The sequence below is a fragment of the Schistocerca americana genome, chromosome 7 (genome assembly GCF_021461395.2).
Source record: "Schistocerca americana isolate TAMUIC-IGC-003095 chromosome 7, iqSchAmer2.1, whole genome shotgun sequence".
NCBI classification, from domain to species: Eukaryota; Metazoa; Arthropoda; class Insecta; order Orthoptera; family Acrididae; genus Schistocerca; species Schistocerca americana.
In genome coordinates, this window is record NC_060125.1 from 389,346,809 (window position 1) to 389,367,150 (window position 20,342).

At 41.2% G+C, this 20,342-nt stretch overlaps 1 protein-coding gene across 1 annotated transcript in view; it reads left to right on the top strand.

The window, feature by feature from the left end:
- The first annotated feature begins 1,015 nt into the window (after nucleotides 1–1,015).
- Nucleotides 1,016–20,342, top strand: part of LOC124622962 — a 246,818-nt gene continuing 227,491 nt past the window's right edge. The window contains 2 exon segments of the mRNA XM_047148752.1: nucleotides 1,016–1,200; nucleotides 18,010–18,116. Coding sequence (XP_047004708.1) covers nucleotides 1,038–1,200; nucleotides 18,010–18,116 — 270 coding nt within the window. The 5' untranslated portion in view covers nucleotides 1,016–1,037.

Genomic DNA, 20,342 nt, shown 5'->3' on the forward strand with positions numbered 1-20,342 from the left:
AGCCTAAACGTCACACACACTCACAACAGCCGATCAAATGCGTCATTGCGGACCATTGTCTTGGCACCTGTCGTATAGAACATAGCAATACAGGGATTCTGGGTTGCACTCCGAGATAAATGCATAGTGTTATTAAGGAAGCTGTTGAAATTTAATTAGTAAGTAATCTTATCGATAGAGATGGCGCTTTTTTTTAAATTCTGCATAGAATCCTGCTCTCTTCCTCGTCAAAAAACAGAGGGACATAGTTTATGCTACCTCACCCGTTGCCACGCGGGGTAGCCGTGCGGTCTCAGGCGTCTTGCCAGTTCGCGCGACTTCCCCCCCCCCGTCGGAGGTTCGAGTCCTCCCTCGGGCATGGGTGTGTGTGTGTTGTCCTTAGCGTAAGTTAGATTAATTGGTGTGTAAGCCTAGGGACCGATGACCTCAGTAGTTTGGTCCCATAGTCCTTACCACAAATTTCCAATTTACCTCACCCGTTGATAGTTAATTTTACTATCGACAACTTCTGACGTCGGTCATCTTTGGTCTGTGATCGCGCTAGTGTTTCTCTGGAAACCTTATTTAAATTCCCTTACACAGCGGTTACTTGCTGCATTTTTGCCTTGAAAATGGCAGGGTGTCCTCCGCTCGAAATACCGGCGGTGGTCGACGACGTCACCTGGCTGCTTTCCCGTAAGCTATTTGAACAAAAAAGAAATATCCATGACAAACTTAATTTTTGTATCCCAGATTATAAATAATACAAGGACTTCTCAGTTTTTCTGAGGCAGTACATTGTGAAATAGGGTCAAAAAAACAGTCTTTCTGCAGTTGTAAATTACCGAGCATCCTAACTTCTCAGCGTGTACTGCATCAGTGGCGGGAGCTCGTGTTTTGTAAACACCGCCTGCAGAACGCAACGTCATTGTCAACTGCCTGTTGGCGTGGCGCTTGATATAGTACAGAGGTCGACCGCGCACAGCCTTGAAAAGAGCCGGTCTGCATCGTACCAGTCAGTACGCGCGAAGGTTGCTGGCAGTAACTTCCTTCGCGAGATGCTGGACGTAACGGCTTTGCTGATAGCGGTCTTTGTGATCGCAGTCTCTGCGAGCATCATCTCCAGGAAACTGTTCTGGAGAGAGTTCGAGAAGCTTCCTGGTCTCGTACCTCTGCCCTTCATTGGGTCTGCCTACGTAGCATTCTTCGTTAAGCGTGAAGGTAAGTCGACGTTTTCCAATTACGTGGCTTCCAAATAAGTCGTACAAGAAGATGTTGGCAAACGCAGGCGACTTCGTAGTTATTTTCCTCCTCTCCATTTACCAAGCCCAAAATTACTATCTGAACACCTTAAGTTGTAGTTATGGGGAAACATATACCTTGGGGTACGAAGTGTGTCACAAAAATAGTGGCCACACAATAATATCTCTCCGCAGTGATTATCCTACACCCATGAATAAAAAATGGTTGCCTCTTAAGGGGCTATTGTGAGTCGTCTGTTGGCCAGAAAATTAATCGTGGAAACATGTGCTCTCTGGACCCCCATTGCTTTACGACTACTGTCACTGTATATCAAAGATATTCAATCCACGTTGAGCTCTTCTACCAACTATTTACATGCAGATGTCTTCCGGTTGTATTGAAGTTCCAGCCCTAAGATCATTTAAGATCATTTCTGTTGCCGTAACCGGAGTGAAAATAGCTATGATCCGTATTGCCTTGTGCAAAAACACCTGGGCCTTAAACAAAATCCTAAGAACTCACAGGTATCCTTGTATGATGTCGAAAGTTCGTAAGCGAACATTTTGTGAGACAGTTACTCCAATATTCCTTGCTAGTATCAAACTAGTCCACCAGAAAACAGTAAATGACTTCGCATAGTCTTGAATGTGCGTCTACGTGCAGAATGACAAACAGTTACAGCAACCAGAAAGCGCTCCTTATATGTTTCGTTTTTCTGTATTGCAACAGTTACGCGACTACAACAATGTTCCAAACATTAATTAAGTGCGTGTACTATTTGATGAATAGCTGGGCGATTCAAAACCGGTCTTTGTAAATAAAAATTGAATCGTTGCAATGATACTGTAATCGTTCTGCTGATAAGCCTGTATGTGAGCTTTAGCATAAGCTTCAATTGTGGTTTCTCCAATACCAACCAGAGGACTTTTCTTCTGTGGTTACAGTTTTCGTTTGTCATTCTCGTCGATTATTATCAAAAGAAGCGCGGCCACTTTGAATTCAGCTGCCCAAACCCTATATAAACATTTGCCACCATTGTATATGTCTTCAGCTGTCGATGTAAAATACAAAATAAAAAAAATTACGTCGGTACAGTAATACTGTTTTATGCTTTGAACGAAAGACACACATCAAGACTATTTTAATCTCTGTACCTGCACATAAAATAAAACTGAAATTTCATTCATATCTACTCCATCTGTATGTCAATCTAAACACTTTTACAGTGCCCTCACATAGTAACTTTGGAAATAACCTCAATGCCTGTGAATGAATGGCATCGAAGGGAACCTGAATATCTTTCCCTATACCTTGAGTGTTGTTGTAAGGTGATTATGTTTGTATCTTAGATATCATGGTCATTAGTCGGACAAGAACGTGAGAAGAAATCACCGGTGTCACTGACTGATTACCCTGACGTAGATTCGAATCATACTCTCCCTGTGCCCAGTGTCTTCACCACAGAGACGTCTTGCTCGGCAGCTGTTTAATCCTAGGACGCTTATAGTATAACGATATCTGACTAATATTGCGACTTCAGTCTCATTCTGCACAGTCGAGACATAAGGTCTCTCCCCATATCAGCGGCAACGTTATTTTGTGACCAGAATAGTGCACTGGGATAATTAACAACGTACGAAATGAACCGTCAAACAATTAAGAAACTTAGAAGTACTCTTAAGAACATATGATGAGAAAAATAAAGAGTTGATACTTTTTTGATTCACTAAGGTGCACGATCTCACATCATACTGACCACACCGTACGGTACATTGGCCGGGAACTGGCCAAACAATCCCCTTAGGTTATCACTTGGAATCAAAGAAAAGTCTCGGTTTTCACCGTTTTTAAATACTGAGAGGTTGAAGTCTACTTTTGCGCAGCTAGCTGAAATATTAAGTAGGCAAATTGTTTTCTCTGGTGAAGTTCGTCCCGTGCTGCCATAAGAGATTCGGGGACAATCGTAAATAGAGCGGAGAAGTTAGACAGTGTGTGTATGTGGATCTCACTATAACTTTTTGATTTTTGTATTTTGTTATCTTTCGCAGAAAGTCCACGGCTACTTTTGCACAGCTTCTTGCATTTTTCAACGGAACAGACTGTCTTATCGCCATTTACCGCAATCGATAACAGCCTGTTTATATCAGTGTTTACGTACTTTATCAGGTGTTTATTCAGAATGGAGGTCACTCGCTGCGGAAAATCGATTTTAAATATGAATAGTTCATGAATTCTTCCAACATCAGCAGTAATTATATTTTCATGAAGATAAATATTAGTAACTCAAAGAGCTGTTCACAATTTAAGATAAAATTAGACCATAGGCAAGGCAATCGTGCTGGTGTGGATGACACACATAGACATGCTACTTTCACGTCATCGTTCGGACATCTAGAACACTCCAGATTTTCTTCACTATACTGACGGAAAAAAATCGCAACATCAAAAAATGATAAATGTACAGTAATGAAATTTCGGAAATACATTTGTCTACGTAACATATTTAAGTGACTAACAGTCCTAGATCCCAGGTTAACGTAAGTGCGGGATAAACTGTTACAAATGTGAAATGTTGGTACATTAATAACAGATGTAACCGCAAGATTGTTAAATGCAAGCATGCAAAAGTGCATGAATTGTGTTGTACAGGTGTCGGATGTCAGTTTGTGGGATAGATTTCCGTGCCTGTTGCATTTGGTCGGTCAATACAAGAACGGTTGGTATTGATTGTGAATGACGCTGGAGTTGTTGTCCGATGATGTTCCATATGAGCTCGACTGGAGACAGATCTGGTGATTGATTAGGCCAAGGCAACATGTCGACAATCTGTAGACGATGTCTGTTTATAACAGCGGTATGTGGGCGATTGTTATCCTGTTGGAAATCATCCCCTTGAAGGCTGTTAATGAATGGCAACACAACAGGTCTAATCACCAATGTGACGTACAAATATGCAGTCAGGGTGCGTGGGATAACGGTAGAGTGCTCCATCATAACTCCAAGTGTACGTGCAGTGTGCCTAGCTCGCAGATAGGTTGGTTGCTGGCCCTCAATTGATCTCTTTCTAATCCACACACGGCCATCACTGGCACCGAGCACAACCATATTTCATCAGAAAACACAACAGACCTCCACCTGCCCTCCAAAGAGCTCTGGCTATGCACTACCGATGTAGCAAATATCGGGTCAGTGGAAGGCAACGGGGCGTCTGGTTCGGAGCTGTCCTTCAACTAACCGATTTGTAACTGTTCGTTGTGTCACTGTAGTGCCGACTACTTCTCAGATCGCTGCTACAAATGCAGTACGATGCGACAGAGCCATTCGCCGTATACGACGGTCTTCACTTATCGGTAGTGTCACGTGGTCATCCGGAGCCTGGTGTACTTGCAACAGTACATTCCCGGGACCACCGCTGCCAGGGATCATGTACAATAGCTACATTCCTACCATGTCTTTCTGCGTTATAGTAGAAGGAACATCCAGCTTCTCGTAGGCCTATTACACGATCACATTCAAACTCAGTGAGGTGTTGATGATGGTGTCTTTGTCGCATTAAAGGCGTTCTTGACTAATATCAACTCACCACGTCCAATCACAAAGGTAATAAACGCTCACGACCCTTGCAGCGTGTATTTAAAGCAAACCTGATTTGCATCCTCATAGTAGCACTACTAGCACCACTCTCATGTGACTGGCGCGGAATTTGATCAGACATCAGCTTTCAGATGCATAAACACGCCTACCAGGTTTCGTTTATGTTGCACAACTCTTTCTTGATGGTACGATTTTTTCAGTGCGTTACTGTCCTGTTGATAATTTTCCGCCTCATGACAAGAGAAGTCTACTAATTTCTGGGAGAAAGATAATAAAACGTAAAATACTTAGATATTCCCAGCATACAATCAATCAGAAAAAAATTATTTGCTTTGCTCTTTTGTCGCTTTCTTATTGTGGTTAACGATTAGCCCTTTCGGTTCCAGTTATCTTCACAGTGCATGATTGAAAAATTGTTGAAAGGAGCATTTATAAAATATGCTCCTTTATGATACCTAACGTATGACACAAAGTGCAACTACAAATTTAGACAGCACCTCATTCCTGACGTTGAAACGGCAAGCTTGCCTAGCCGAGTAGGTGTGTCTGATACAAAAAATCAAGCTCAGTGCTATGCTTTAAACGGACGCAAATTGCAGCCGTAGGTGATAAGAGTTCCACTATGTACGTGGTTCCTTATTCCTTGAAACAGAATCATAGCGCAAAAGATATCTAAAAATAAAAATCACACAAAATGTGGAATATAAGCAGATAAATAACAAAACATAATGAATTAAATACTAACAAAAACGTTTAGTTTGGCTTGTCGTCGACAGGTAAATAATGACAAATGTTAGGTAAACTATTGCAGTTGGTCAAAGATGAGGGATACAATCGTTTAAAGCTGATACAAACATTTTCAGTATTCCTACTTAAGTGATTGGCGGAAAACATATCAATCTAAATATTCGTAGACAGACAAGAATTTCATTCACACTCGTCTCGAATGCTCTTCCAGTACCTTATCCCGTTATGACAAAAAAGTAAACAAAACTACGCGACACCCAAGTGATACGTAACCGTTTGTGTCGTAAGTGCCACGTACCATTACCAAACACTATTGAAATGATTAACCGAACCAATCTAAATTAATTCAAAAGCAGAAACCAGGGAGGAGTTGAGCCCAGTTTATTGCGTACGGCACAAACTCCGATAGAGGGGCGCTATCCGATTTTGTGTCCTTAACGGTGGAAAGCTATTGTGTACTGTCTTTAACGTGGGGAGTCCGCTGGCACATCGTGAGCTAACCGTGACATGGAGCGTGCATTACAATACCTCGCACCACGTAGGAAGCCCCTATTCTGAGAAGTGCTGGCCCACGTTTGTGCAAAGATAAAATCTCTAAAGTAGAATGAGAGAAGAGGTTATCTAACTCATTTTTGCTTAAAAACATGGAACTGCACGCACCAGGTTGTGTTAAGTTAATTTCATTAGTGTTGACTCCGTTAAGAAACAGTAAGAGCGGCTGCCATTCGATAACATGAATAAATTCTGGAGTAAGAGAACCAAACTCGCTTGTGGAGAAGGCATGGTTGGCTGAAAAGTGAAATACGACATATTGTGGGAAGCAGATGTAAGCTTTTTCTGATATCCAGCACTAAAAAAGCTTACGATTGACTGCCATGTTAAAACTGAGTATGGAGGGGAGATAGTTGCAATGTTACAAGGACTTGATAGGCTGGCATTTGGAAGTATCACTCTCATTGATGATCAAAATCACGCACAATGATCACACTCAAAAAGACGGAGTGAAACAATCTGCTTCTTTCTGGGAGAACTCAGTAGAGGTTCCTTCCACTCGAGTTATACCACAGTACCCTTCAGCTGAGAGAGGGATTACAGTTAAAGGCTCTAAGGGAGGGCAACCCACGTTAATTAAAATTTTCAGCAACCACAGTCACCACTCGCAGGCACCGATATGTTGAGCAACTGCAGCAGTCTCAAATTAAGTTACAGAATGTGCTCAAAGGTTTCAGATTGACGTCGTGATTTTTACATTTTAACTTAACTACGTTCTTTAGCAGACCCGAGCTAAACATCCGAGTTCAACATATCTTTAATCAAGAAAGTCGGTGCATGCATGATTCTTTTTTGTACACTACTGGCCATTAAAATTGCTACACCACGACGATGACGTGCTACAGACGTGAAATTTCACCGACAGGAAGAAGATGCTGTGATATGTAAATGATTAGCTTTTCAGAGCATTTACAAAAGGTTGGCGCCGGTGACGACACCTACAACGTGCTGACATGAGGAAAGTTTCCAACCGATTTCTCATACACAAACAGCCGTTGACCGGCGTGCCTGGTGAAACGTTGTTGTGATGCCTCGTGTAAGAAGGAGAAATGCTTACCATCACGTTTCCGACTTTGATAAAGGTCGGATTGTAGCCTATCGCGACATTGCTGCTCGCGTTGGTCGAGATCCAATGACTGTTAGCAGAATATGGAATCGGTGGGTTCAGGAGGGTAATACGGAACGCCGTGCTGGATCCCAACGGCCTCGTATCACTAGCAGTCGAGACGACAGGCATCTTATCCGCGTGGCTGTAACGGGTCGTGCAGCCACGTCTCGGCCACTGAGTCAACAGATGGGGACATTTGCAAGACAACAACCATCTGCACGAATAGTTCGACAACGTTTGCAGCAGCATGGACTATCAGCTCGGAGATCATGGCTGCGGTTACCCTTGACGGTGCATCACAGACAGGAGCGCCTGCGATGGTGTACTCAACGACGAACCTGGGTGCACGAATGGCAAAACGTCACTTGTTGGGATGAATCCAGGTTCTGTTTACAGCACCATGATGGTCGCATCCGTGGTTGGCGACATCGCGGTGAACGCACATTGGAAGCGTGTATTCGTCATCGCCATACTGGCGTATCACCCGGCGTTATGGTATGGGGTGCCATTGGTTGCACGTCTCGGTCACCTCTTGTTCGCATTGACGGCGCTTTGAACAGTGGACGTTACATTTCAGATGTGTTACGATCCGTGGCTCTATCCTTCATTCGATCCCTGCGAATCCCTACATTTCAGCAGGATAATGCATGACCGCATGTTGCAGGTCCTGTACGGGCCTTTCTGGATACAGAAAATGTTCGACTGCTACCCTGGCCAGCACATTCTCCAGATCTCTCACCGACTGAAAACGTCTGGTCATTGGTGGCCGAGCAACTGGCTCGTCACAATACGCCAGTCACTACTCTTGATGAACTGCGGTATCGTGTTGAAGCTGCATGGGCAGCTGTACCTGTACACGCCATACAAGCTCTGTTTGACTCAATGGCCAGGTGTATCAAGTTGGTTGGTTGGTTGGTTTTGGGGAAGGAGACCAGACAGCGTGGTCATCGGTCTCATCGGATTGGGGAAGGATGGGGAAGGAAGTCGGCCGTGCCCTTTCAGAGGAACCATCCCGGCATTTGCCTGGAGTGATTTAGGGAAATCACGGAAAACCTAAATCAGGATGGCCGGACGCGGGATTGAACCGTCGTCCTCCCGAATGCGAGTCCAGTGTCTTACCACTGCGCCACCTCGCTCGGTGCCAGGTGTATCAAGGCCGTTATTTCGGCCAGAGGTGGTTGTTCTGGGTACTGATTTCTCAGGCTCTGTGCACCCAAATTGCGTGAAAATGTAATCACATGTCAGCTGTAGAATAATATATCTGTCCAATGAATACCCGTTTATCATCTGCATTTCTTCTTGGTGTAGCAATTTAAATGGCCAGTAGTGTAGTTCTTTCCTTCCTCCCTGATTAACGATCGACACTCACTGTGCTACATCCTTAAAGTTAGTTCTTTCCCCCGAATGTTGTGTTGTCTTTCTCATCTCAGACTCATTACCAGACTTTCTCCAAAGTATGATATTTAATTTCCATTATAATCTATGTTAATACTGAATGTATCTAATAGTTTCTTGTGTTTGTGCAAGTGTGTGTTAACTTGAAGTCTACAGCGAAATGGAAAATGGGGGTTTATAGTGACCATTGTTTTATTCATCAGTTTGATGAACTCCCTATTTTACGACTTTGTGAATTATAGCAGCAGTGTTTCACTTATGTTAGGGCCACCCTTCTTAATAAAATCAGTTAATTAAGTTATCCATTGCGTTACACCGGTAATTAAATTCGCATAATTCTATAGGGAGACATCTTCTTATCGGTAAGATCACCCAATACAGATCTTTCTGACATCCACCGGGGCATGTTGATGTCTCAGTCATAATAGCAGGAATAGGATTTCTGTGACCGGCCAGGTTTTCGGTTACTCGTGGTCTGATTCAGTAGGCAGAGCTATATTTACAGATAAAAATTTTGCCTTTCCCTTAATGGTCAGAGCAATGAAGAAAGAATGATTATCGCAACCTTAATATAAAAATAATTAAGTCGCTGGTACGTAGCTAATGCATGTATTTTCTTTCAGCAAGAAGGGGTGGTGTGTATCAGTAAGTCATTGTCCAGTTTGAAAATTTTCATTTAACTTTTGAAGGAATTTTTTGTTTAGTCCATATTTTAAAGGGTTTTATTCTGTAGTGTATGTAGCTTTATCGAATTTAGTTAAGATCCTATGAGCTGTGTTCAAGGTAGTTTTATCAGGGCATGCCGAAATTATCACGTGCATGCCCGAGAAGTCTAGTAAGGATGAGCGTAATTGGAAGAGAATTATCTGGAATTCAGAAAAGATAGATAGTGGGGTGAACATAGATATTGAACAGGTGAGTATTCAGCATGTTGAGTGCAGTTAACTGCGGAAATAAAGCTCACAGAATGGAATAGTTATAGAAGAGGGCCAGATCAATACGCAGAGTAGGGGGACTACATTGGAAACAGACTCCATGGGCGAGGATAGCGTGATAGCTTCACAAGTGGAGGATGGATCTAAAGTCACCTGTCAAGAAACAGTGGCACAGAGTGTCGCGAACCGTGAACCGAATCCTCAAGATTCAGCAGCATTTGATCTGCAAACTTTTTTAGTGCAGTTGCTCATAAAGCGTGACGAACAGTCTAAAAATCTTAGAAAAGAAAAGTGACGAAAACTTCAAAGAACGATCATAGTAGGAAGACGAGCGGGTGAAAATTCATGACGAACAATTTGCGAGATTCGATAAGAAAATTTGAGAGCAGGTTATAAAAATGCAGGAACAATTAACGAAGAAAACTGACGAGCGTGCATCTGGTTTTCACATTAAAGTAGAGTCACTGACACATAACATTAAGGGAACCACAGGAGAGTTAAGAAAGGACATTGATATTGATGCGAAGAGTATTGAAACAGTCAGCGGGTGGAAAGGATAAGTCACATGGGAGCCAAAGATTCTTAAAGAAAGTAAGAATTCGCAGAGGTAAGCAGTAGAGGAAGAAGATGAACGAGTCGAAGTTATTGACCACAGCCATAGAACAGCTGTCTATGCATAGTAATTTGTTTCTGACAGATCGTTCCAACTTCTTTGCGTGATCATGAGGAGATCATGGAGTTATTTCAGTTTAAAGAAACACAGAACCACATCAATTGGCAGAAGAGGAAATTATTGGTTACATTACAGAAACAGAAAGATAGGAGTGGCAACTCAGAAAATAGTGGAAAAGATAGTGATGCGAACATGAGCGAAACAGGGAAGAGGTGAGAAGAGGAGCAATTGCGAGACCTAACAGACTTTTTTGTACTACTGAAGTGCCCACACATTCATCTCCATCTGTAAATTTAGCTGCTATGGTAGCAACGGTGTATCAGGGCAATGATGAGGATTAAATCCGAAAACACTTCGTTTCACTACAAAAATAACTCTTCTACAACAATACTCATTACTTCGCGGTCCTTCATATAGTTTCAGTGCCAGAATTTGGGCTGAACCGTTTCAGGAGACACAGCCGATTTTGTGGGCACTTGCATTAAGAATAAATTTTCTTTTTGTGCGTTTTCAGGAAGAGACAGCCACAAGGATGTGAATTATCATGAGATAATGTAAAACATACGAACTTATTAAGTATGTATTATCGAACGAATAGTGGTAGAAAGTTAAACAAAATAAAGTTAGGAATTCTCATGATGGAGACATACACAGATTCCAAAGGGACAGATCCATTTTTTTAATGTTACCGGTTTTGTTTTGAACTTGAAGTAAAGGTTTGTTGTGGTGTGTCTGAGGGATCGGAAAATCGAGTTAAAGTTCAGGGATAACGCAAAAGAGTTGGAAGAAGGAAGTTTTGAAGCACTAGTCTTGTTGTCATGGATAACAGTGAAGAAACATCTAGGAAGCGAAACAGAACCGAAGTGAGACGTGATCATAGTGTACATGTGCAAGCACATGATCCCGAAATAGCCACCATTCCAAATTCAGTCACAAACAGAATTAAGATAGATAGTAAAGAGAAATGCGAGGATGACGGAGAGTGGGAAGACATGTGGACCAGCGGGTCTGAGGACGAAGAGATGAATAAGTGGAATGCAATGCGATAGAAGAGAGTGGTCATGCATTTGCTGTTTTTAATTGTAGGGTGTTCGTTGAGAAGAAGAAGAAGAGCAGGTGGGTAAAGATGAGAGGAAATCAGTTAACGGCGTGTGTACAGTGAGGGACCAAGAAGAAGAACATACTGTGATGAAGAGAAGTTCAGCGCTTCTGTTGATGGAAGCGCCAAAGGAGGAAGAACGCAACAAGGAAGGACTGGAAAGATACAGCGAGGGCAGTCCAAAGGGTAACCTACATAATGAAAGTTCACTGTAGAAGGGTAGTAGGTACTGGGAGTATTAGGAAGTATTGGCAAGGCTAGAAAGGGTTGTTACACCTTCCAAAATAATTGCTTTATCTGTTAAGTTGTCTGTGTAACATGAGAAATTTAAAGAACATTTGTATGTGAATAAAACAGTGGTTTCTGGAAATCAGAAGGGTCAATACCAAAAATTAAATTCCAAGTTGGGGGGATAAAGTCTTACTGAAATCAAGGAGAACATCCAAGAAAAATAAATACTCATGCAGCAAGTTCCTTTACATATTTTATATATTTTTTGGTCCATAATAAACGACAGTTTGGTGGAATTGGAGACGTTGCAGAGCCGCAAGTCGAAGGGAAAACAGCTCATTAAGGAGTAATTCGTAATAAGATGCAGAACAGTATCTCCAGTCTCGTACCCATTAAAAAAAGATGACACTTATGAACAGCAAGTATCCTGAACCATGTAAGACAGAGTCATATGATCGTATTTCGTATTTTTGTGTGTGGGGTAATACCAGTCGCCATAGATGGAGTCAAGGAGACAGTGTAGGTTATGCAGAAAGAGGAAGCATTAGACAAATCATTGGATGAACTTAAACGGGGTAATATGTGTAGTTTGATAATGATGGTTTTGGTAAATCATTGATGAAGTAGAAATGTGCCAGGTGTACTGTAGAAAACTGAGCCATTGTGAGGTAGTGACGATCTGCTGAACTGTGGGAATGAACCAGCACAGCGCTGATGGGGATTTGTGTGAGTGAGTCAGTTGTTAGGCAGCACTTTACCGTAAGTATTAGCCTGGTGATTAAGATGATACGCGACTTTTACATGAGGATACATATATCTGTTGAGAGTAGGATATGTGAATATTTTGTGTGCTTTACTGTTGATAGTATGGACATCTGAGCTATTGGAAGAAACACGTACTGAACTAAGGAAAAACGAGCTGCATTATGAGAGATGGGATTTTTTTAGGTACAGCAGCAGAAAGGGCTACAGTAATGACGAATACAAGAAAAATCAATATACAGACCATTTAAGTAACCTAACTCCAAGACGTATAAGTGGTGGTAGGACCAAATCAAGTAAGAAAGTAAGAATAATATGAAAAGACAATGCGCAAGATAAAGGAGTTAGGTTGTGTAATACTTTTGCGTGGGAATGGGCAGTACTATGAGAATGTTTGGTAGGCTGCAATGCAAATCAATTAGTACAGTAAAAAAGTGTGGCAAGTGAGTAGGAAACGAAAGATGGATCATCAGATACGAAACGACAGTGAGCGAGAAGACCTATATGGGAGTGCTGACGGGACGAGTTGAGTGGCCACAGTAGAGGCATTGGCACTGTTCTTTGTGAACCAGAACGTAACAGCAAGATATTTGCTCCACTATCAGAAGACATCTTAGGTGTAATAACGTAATGCATGAATAAATAAATAACTGCATGCTAACTAAACCATTAACAAACCAAACCTAAAAATAAATAAGAAATGTTAAAGTTTAACTCAGTATTAAATAAGAAACTTTCACTACCTTGTTCATGGTTGATCTGTCTGTAAATAAAGCCAATGTAAATTGTGCTTTTGGATTAAAGTTTATTCAAAATCGTTACAAAACATGAAGCTTAAATTAAACTTCATAAGGAAAATATGTATAACAATTTTCGTGAATTAATAGGAGGGGGGGGGATAAACTATGATAAAAGGATGTAACGCTGTTCTACACTACTGGCCATTAAAATTGCTACACCAAGAAGGAATGCAGAAGAAAACCTGATATTCATTGGACGACTATATTATACTAGAACTGACATGTGATTACATTTTCATGCAATTTGGGTGCGTAGATCCTGAGAAATCAGTACCCAGAACGACCACCTCTGGCCGTAATAACGGCCTTGATACGCCTGGGAGTTGAGTGAAACAGAGCTTGGGTGGCGTGTACAGGTACGGCTGCCCACGCAGCTACAATACGATACCACAGTTCATCAAGATTGTGATGAGCCAGTTGCTCGGCCACCATTGACCAGACGTTTTCAATTGCTGAGAGATCTGGAGAATGTGCTGGCCAGGGCAGCAGTCGAACATTTTCCGTATCCAGAAAGGCCCGTAAAGGACCTGCAACATGCGGTCATGCATTATCCTGCTGAAATGTAGGGTTCCGCAGGGACCGAATGAAGGGTAGAGCCACGGGTCGTAACACATCTGAAATGTAGCGTCAAATGTTCAAAGAGCCGTCAATGCGAACAAGAGGTGACTAAGACGTGTAACCAGTGACACGCCATACCATCACGCCGGGTGATATTCCGGTATGGTGATGACGAATACACGCTTCCAATGTGCGTTCACCGCGATGTCGCCAAACATGGATGCGACCATCATGATGCTGTAAACAGAACCTGGATTCGTCCGAAAAACTGACGTTTTGCCATTCGTGCACCCAGGTTCGTCTTTGCGCACACCATCGCAGACGCTCCTGTCTGTGATGCAGCGTCAAGGGTTACCGCAGCCACGGTCTCCGAGCTGATAATCCATGCTGCTGCAAACGTCGTCGAACTGTTCGTGCAGATGGTTGTTGTCTTGCATACGTCCCCATCTGTTGACTCAGGGATCGAGACGTGGCTGCACGATCCGTTACAGCCATGCGGATAAGATGCCTGTCATCTCGACTGCTAGTGATACGAGGCCGTTGGGATCCAGCACGGCGTTCCGTATTACCCTCCTGAACCCACCGATTCTATATTCTGCTAGCAGTAATTGGATCTCGACCAACGCAGCAGCAATGTCGCCATACGATAAACCGCAATAGCGATAGGCTACAATCCGACCTTTCTCAAAGTCGGAAACGTGATGGTACGCATTTCTCCTCCTTACACGAGGCATCACAACAACGTTTCACCAGCCAACGCCGGTCAACTGCTGTTTGTGTATGAGGAATCGGTTAGAATCTTTCCTCATGTCAGCACGTTGTAGGTGTCGCCGCCGGCGCCAACCTTGCGTGAATGCTCTGAAAAGCTAATCATTTGCATATCACAGTATCTTCGTCCTGCCGGTTAAATTTCGCGCGTGTAGCACGTCATCTTCGTGGTGTAGCAATTTTAATGGCCAGTAGTGTACATTGTCTGTTTGTAAGGTAATTTTGCAACGCTGTTCGAGATTGGAAAGGTCCGAGAAGAAATACATCAGAGAGACAGCTGGGTCAGGATAAACATCACAGGGCACAAGGCATATGGCAAACCAAAGCTGAGCGAGGCCTATGACCTTGGCAACACCTAGAGTCTAGAAAACGAGTTTGGCATGACAATAACATGGCAGTGCATGTGACATCGCACCACACTCAGATAATCTAATTCTGTCACGCCAAGTAGTGACGTAAGAGAGGGGTCATAGATTTAGCTCTGTGAGCTGACAGAGCTGCTTGCTGTCATGGACTGGTTCTGAAGGGAAGCACGTTGTAATCCTATCACTGCTAAGTCAGAAGCTCTCATTGAGCTGTCTGCCCAATATCCAAACGAATGAGCCAGAAATGATTCTCAAAAGATCTGGTGGATAACCATTTCACGTGAAGTCTTCAAGTGGACGCTACAGGAATATTCATAACGTATAGGCCACATAACCCAATGAAATAACTTTATACTGTGTGAAACACTGCACTAGAACGACTGTGGTGAATGAATATAAAGTAGTGTGCGTGAGAGACAACTTACACGTTACACAGGAAGATTGCAGACAGGTATGAATTCTATTTTTATCTTGAGCCAGTGTTGTTCGCTAAGTGAAAGGGGACTGTGTAATGCATCTCACTTTCAAGCAATAAATAATATTCGAACTCTTGAACAAGTGAAAGGACACCACAATCTACTTAAGGTTCCATGAACTTCATAGTGTTATTGAACGACTGAACATGAGCTAGATAACATAAACTTTGCGTATAATCAACACAAGAAAGAGTGGTAGTAACCAAATCACAGACTTGAACAATTATGAATGTAGACAGGGTGTGATCATAAACAATATGAACACCTGGGTAACTGAATGGAAACTAATGCATGACGAGAAGAAGATGGGATAAACTTTGTGCTGAGATGAATGTAGCAAGTTCAGCCGATAATTACTCAAAACCAGCTCTGCAGTGAAAATGAACATAGGCATGTACCAGTGAACTTTACCTTGTTATTTCGTTTTCTCGTGCCAGACTAGTGGCAGAAACTACCTTGTGTGATGAACAAACCAAAGGACCTACAAAAATGATAAACTTGTGCATTGGTTTCTTTTTTAAACAGGTACTGATGAATAAGCCTTAAAATGTTAGATGGATTAGAAATTTGCTTACAGGCCTTAACATTGGACAACAAGTACATTGCAATTCCAATATAAAGGAACTGCCAGTCTGATAGTAGATTAATAAAAACGCCATTGGAGGCGTAAATGTAATAATCATCGAATATTAGATGCAAAATCTCACATTGATTAAAAATATTGTGTTATTTTGAGTGCCATCACGTAAAGAATACAAAACTTATTTAATGCTTTAGCGTAAGTCTTATGCTACTTTTATGTGCAACTACTATGGAAATGAACACGATTTTTTTCTGATGCACACAAACATATACAATTGAAGTTATTTCTGATAACCTGTATAAATGCACGTTTGTGTTATTTATATTTTGATGTTGATTGTGTTTTGATGGACATATATGCTGTTGAAGAGTCTGAAGGATAGTGAATATTTAATTGTATAAAGTAAGGGTAAATGTGACTTAACAATTCTGTGTTCAACAAAGAGAGTACCTGAAATAGTTTTTAAGCTATCAGTGAATGCCACTTCATAATAAATGAGTGAGAATAAGGAATGTAAGTAAAGGATAATAGTTGTAAAACTGACCAAAAGAATGAAAGAACATATGTGAGGCTGGTGCTCTGTTTGAACATGATTTTCCATTAAATAAAGTTTACCTTCACACTACCAGTTAGTGTGGAATCTATTGTGGCTTACAGTAAGTGTGAATGCATTATTTGGTAACATGTATTCTTGTAAAAATCTTCTCCCTTACCTAACGATCTGTGTCGTTAATGCACACAAACCTTATGAAAGACAGGTGATAATTTCCTTGATGTACTTACCCCATGACAACTCTAAGTGCAATTACATTTGCACAAATTCTAAAACCGAGGGAGGAGCGATGTTATGCGACCATTTTTGTCAAAACTGACATGTACCACAATCAAACTCCATTAAATTTATAAAACCAGCAAACCCAAATTAATTTTTAGCTAGAAATGAGAGTACTAGTATGGTTAGAGTTACCAACAATGATTTCCATATCTAATTACGAAGTTTCCAAAGTAATTTCTTATTCTGGAGTATTGCTTAAATGCTTAGTTAAAAATCCCACTGGCTGCATATTGAGCAGAGGCTAGATGAACAAAGGAGAGCGAGTCGGTGTCTGGCCATTAGAGTGGCTGCAATCCCCTTCAACAGACAACCACAACGACGGGGAAAGGAGAAGTTTTGAAGTCTACATCTAAGTGTAATAAAGCCACTCTTTTAGTGATCACTGTTTCATTCAGTAGATTGCTAACTCCTTATTTTACCACTTTGCGAGATACAGCACTCTTCTTTTTCACACGCTAAAGCGACCCCTTTTTAATAAAATAAATTCATTAAGTTGTCCATTGCATGATAATAAGGCTTAAATTTACGTGATTCTATGAGCAGCAATCTGCTTATCGGTAAAGTCATCCACAACAGATTTTTCTGACATCCACATGTGTACGTCGATGACTCTTCCGCAATGTCACACAAGAGTCGTTTTCATCATTTAATTATTAATTTCGTTCTCGGATGTTACTAACGTAGAAGAAGTTCACTATTTTCATCGGAAACTGGATAACTCAGTTTTCATCATTGTTCTTTACGAACCCCCGATGACCATTTTTCTCGTCTGTAAACATTCCTTCAGTATACGAATCTACTATAGAATCCTATAAACTAGTATTGTTGCAGAAGTTTCTGTAGTGTTATCAGATTAGAATTTTATGTGTCAGTGGATTTGTACACCTTCTCTATATACCTGGTTGTTGATTTGTCTTTACGAAGACTTAACTGTCTTGCAGAATTTTCTTTGTTGTATTTATCCACTGTTATTTTGAATGCCTCCTTCTGAGGCGAAAAAGAAATAGAAAGAAGAACTTCATGTTCCATTTCTCAATTGTCTGATTGCTCAAATTGGCCCTCCTAGCTCTTTCGAAACCGTAACATTGCAAGGTAACATCTTTGCTTCGCTTCGTCGACGTATCTCCCTGTACACAAATACAAGCACATATCTGCATACACATAAAAATGGATGTAAAGGAAAAGAAAAAGAATAATACCTAACTTCACGTCTGTAGTACAAAAATAAATAATTTCCTTTTCTGTTCATCGGCTTAGAGACGTGAGCAGTTGCATGACGTGTTAAGTGTTTGATTTTTTATTCCCAGATCGAGTGCGCAAATTTGATGAGTTGGCCGCAAAGCTCGGGCCAATCTTCCGAGCGTGGGTTGGACCATACCCAGTGGTAATGATCCAAAAACCGGAACACATGGAGGTAAGTAAATATGTTTCTTCCATTGCACCGAAACAGAACAACTCGCTACAGCGATTGTGTACAATACCCACAATGAAATATTATACGATTAATTAAGAAATCTATCCCGTAGTTCGTTTCGCATTTAATTTCTATTAAATTCAGAAATAACGTAAAGTGAAACACTTCTTGATATATAAGTGATTTCCCTCTTCTAGTACAGCAACTTAACTTCCATCCTCAGTGAGTGTCTTGTCGTGACATCTCCCTGTTAGTGATCATTCACTGTGAGGGCGCGTCCACCGTAATCATAATACACAAAGCCGTCATTCCCGTAAATTAGTTGGCAGGTTAAAGACATTGGGTACCTAAAACAAACTTCTTTCTGTCTTCGTTGGCGATAGGATGTGTTGAGACATACTATTCGCATTTCGGGCAGTGTGGATTCAAATCATCGCCCAGCTATTGACAGATTTTCCGCGATTTTCGTGTGAGTTACTGAATGTGAATGTTTGGATCATTTCCAAACAGGCCATAATATTTCTCTTCCCCACACTTTCTCCAAGCAAACCTATTTTCTCAACAGTGATGAGAGGCTAGTCATCTTCTGCACTGTTTTTACTCCCATGACTCGTTCACACTCATTACTCACGCCTTCATAACGCGAGAGGAATGCACAGCACTTGTGAGTATGGTGGTCAGCGTGTGGACAGTATTTCGGCTGTTGACACCAAGTTCACGAATACTGTTCCTCACACACATGTTGCCACGTATATCTGCCACTGATGCAGAGTCAAAATACCAATTTGAACTTCGTGTGCATAAAAAATCTTTTTATTGGAAGATTTTTTCTGCCAGTTCAATGTGTCACAAACTTTCACTTTCAAACCGTGTTTGTCATCTACTGGAAAAGACACTTAACTGTGTCAGAATTACAAAACAAATCTAAATTAAATCTAACTTGTCACAAGTTCTGTAAATCACCAGTTTATTTGAAACCGAGTGTTTTAAATTTCTAGTAATAGTAAAGGAAAAAGCGTTCGCAAGAAAATAAGCCTGGAATCGTATAGGGTGGAGATGAATTCCGACGTACCTGCCTACCTATCTACCTACCTAGCTAGCTACACAACGACCTACATATCTCTCTACATACATAAGTTCATACATACATAACTGCATGGATAAAAAAGGTACCTTGCAATTACACAATTCGTAGTTTAACAGCGTAATGAATATATTTTGTCATGCAATACAGCAAATTTCAGAATTACTAAAAGTAGTAAGATATTTATATATTGAACATATATTCATGGCGGTGTACAAAATCCATGAGACAAACCACCTACAAATGATGGAATAGGAAGTTCACACACAATCAGCCTAAAATTTTATTTTTTTATGTTGTTGATCAGAGCAAACATACGGAAGAAGAAACGGAAAAATCAGGGACCAAAGAGATGAACATCAGTTTGACTAAACGAAATGTAAACATATCAGATAATTAATTTTGACCTAATACTTGTCAATAAAAACGCATATCCCGTATGGAATTTGTCGAACTAGAAGGCGGATACTTGAAATGAAACTTTGAAAAATCTTATCTGAGCTATAAGTAGACATACAAATAAGTAACAATATCAGTAGAAGGCAAATGGGAGTATATAATGCGGCAAATGAAGAAAGACGGGCTGCTATAGTCGTAAAGCAAGGGAAAAAAGGTAAATTTTGGACGAGAATAAGCTGTTGAAGGAAGTGGGCTAGCTACAAAGCACTGAATTTATATGAATAGTAAATGAAACAAAAACAAAGATGATTAAGCGTGGCTTCGCTTAGTGAGAAATCGAGTCCAAACTTCTGTTACCTCTTCCATTTGATTTCTCTGTGGTTTCCTGGATGGAAATCTATGGGACAGATAACGCCAAAATAGTTCCTTTGAACAGCCCATAGCGAGAACTTTCACATACTACATCCATTCTCATGAAACACTTCCGCCATCAAAACAGCATAATTACAGAACCTCTGAATGCACTAAAAGCAGGTAAGTGGAGGTGACAACGGCCACGAACATGGAACGTAACTTTTCAATGTTCGTTTAGAACACGGTATCGAAAGAAATTGAACTATAATGAAAGAAAATTTGGAGAAAATGATTCTGGACGGAATCGAAATGTGGTTGACGCATCGTTCGGGATTTTACTGCCGACAAGCCTAAATTGTAACACCTTGAAGACGGCTTGCAAACACGCC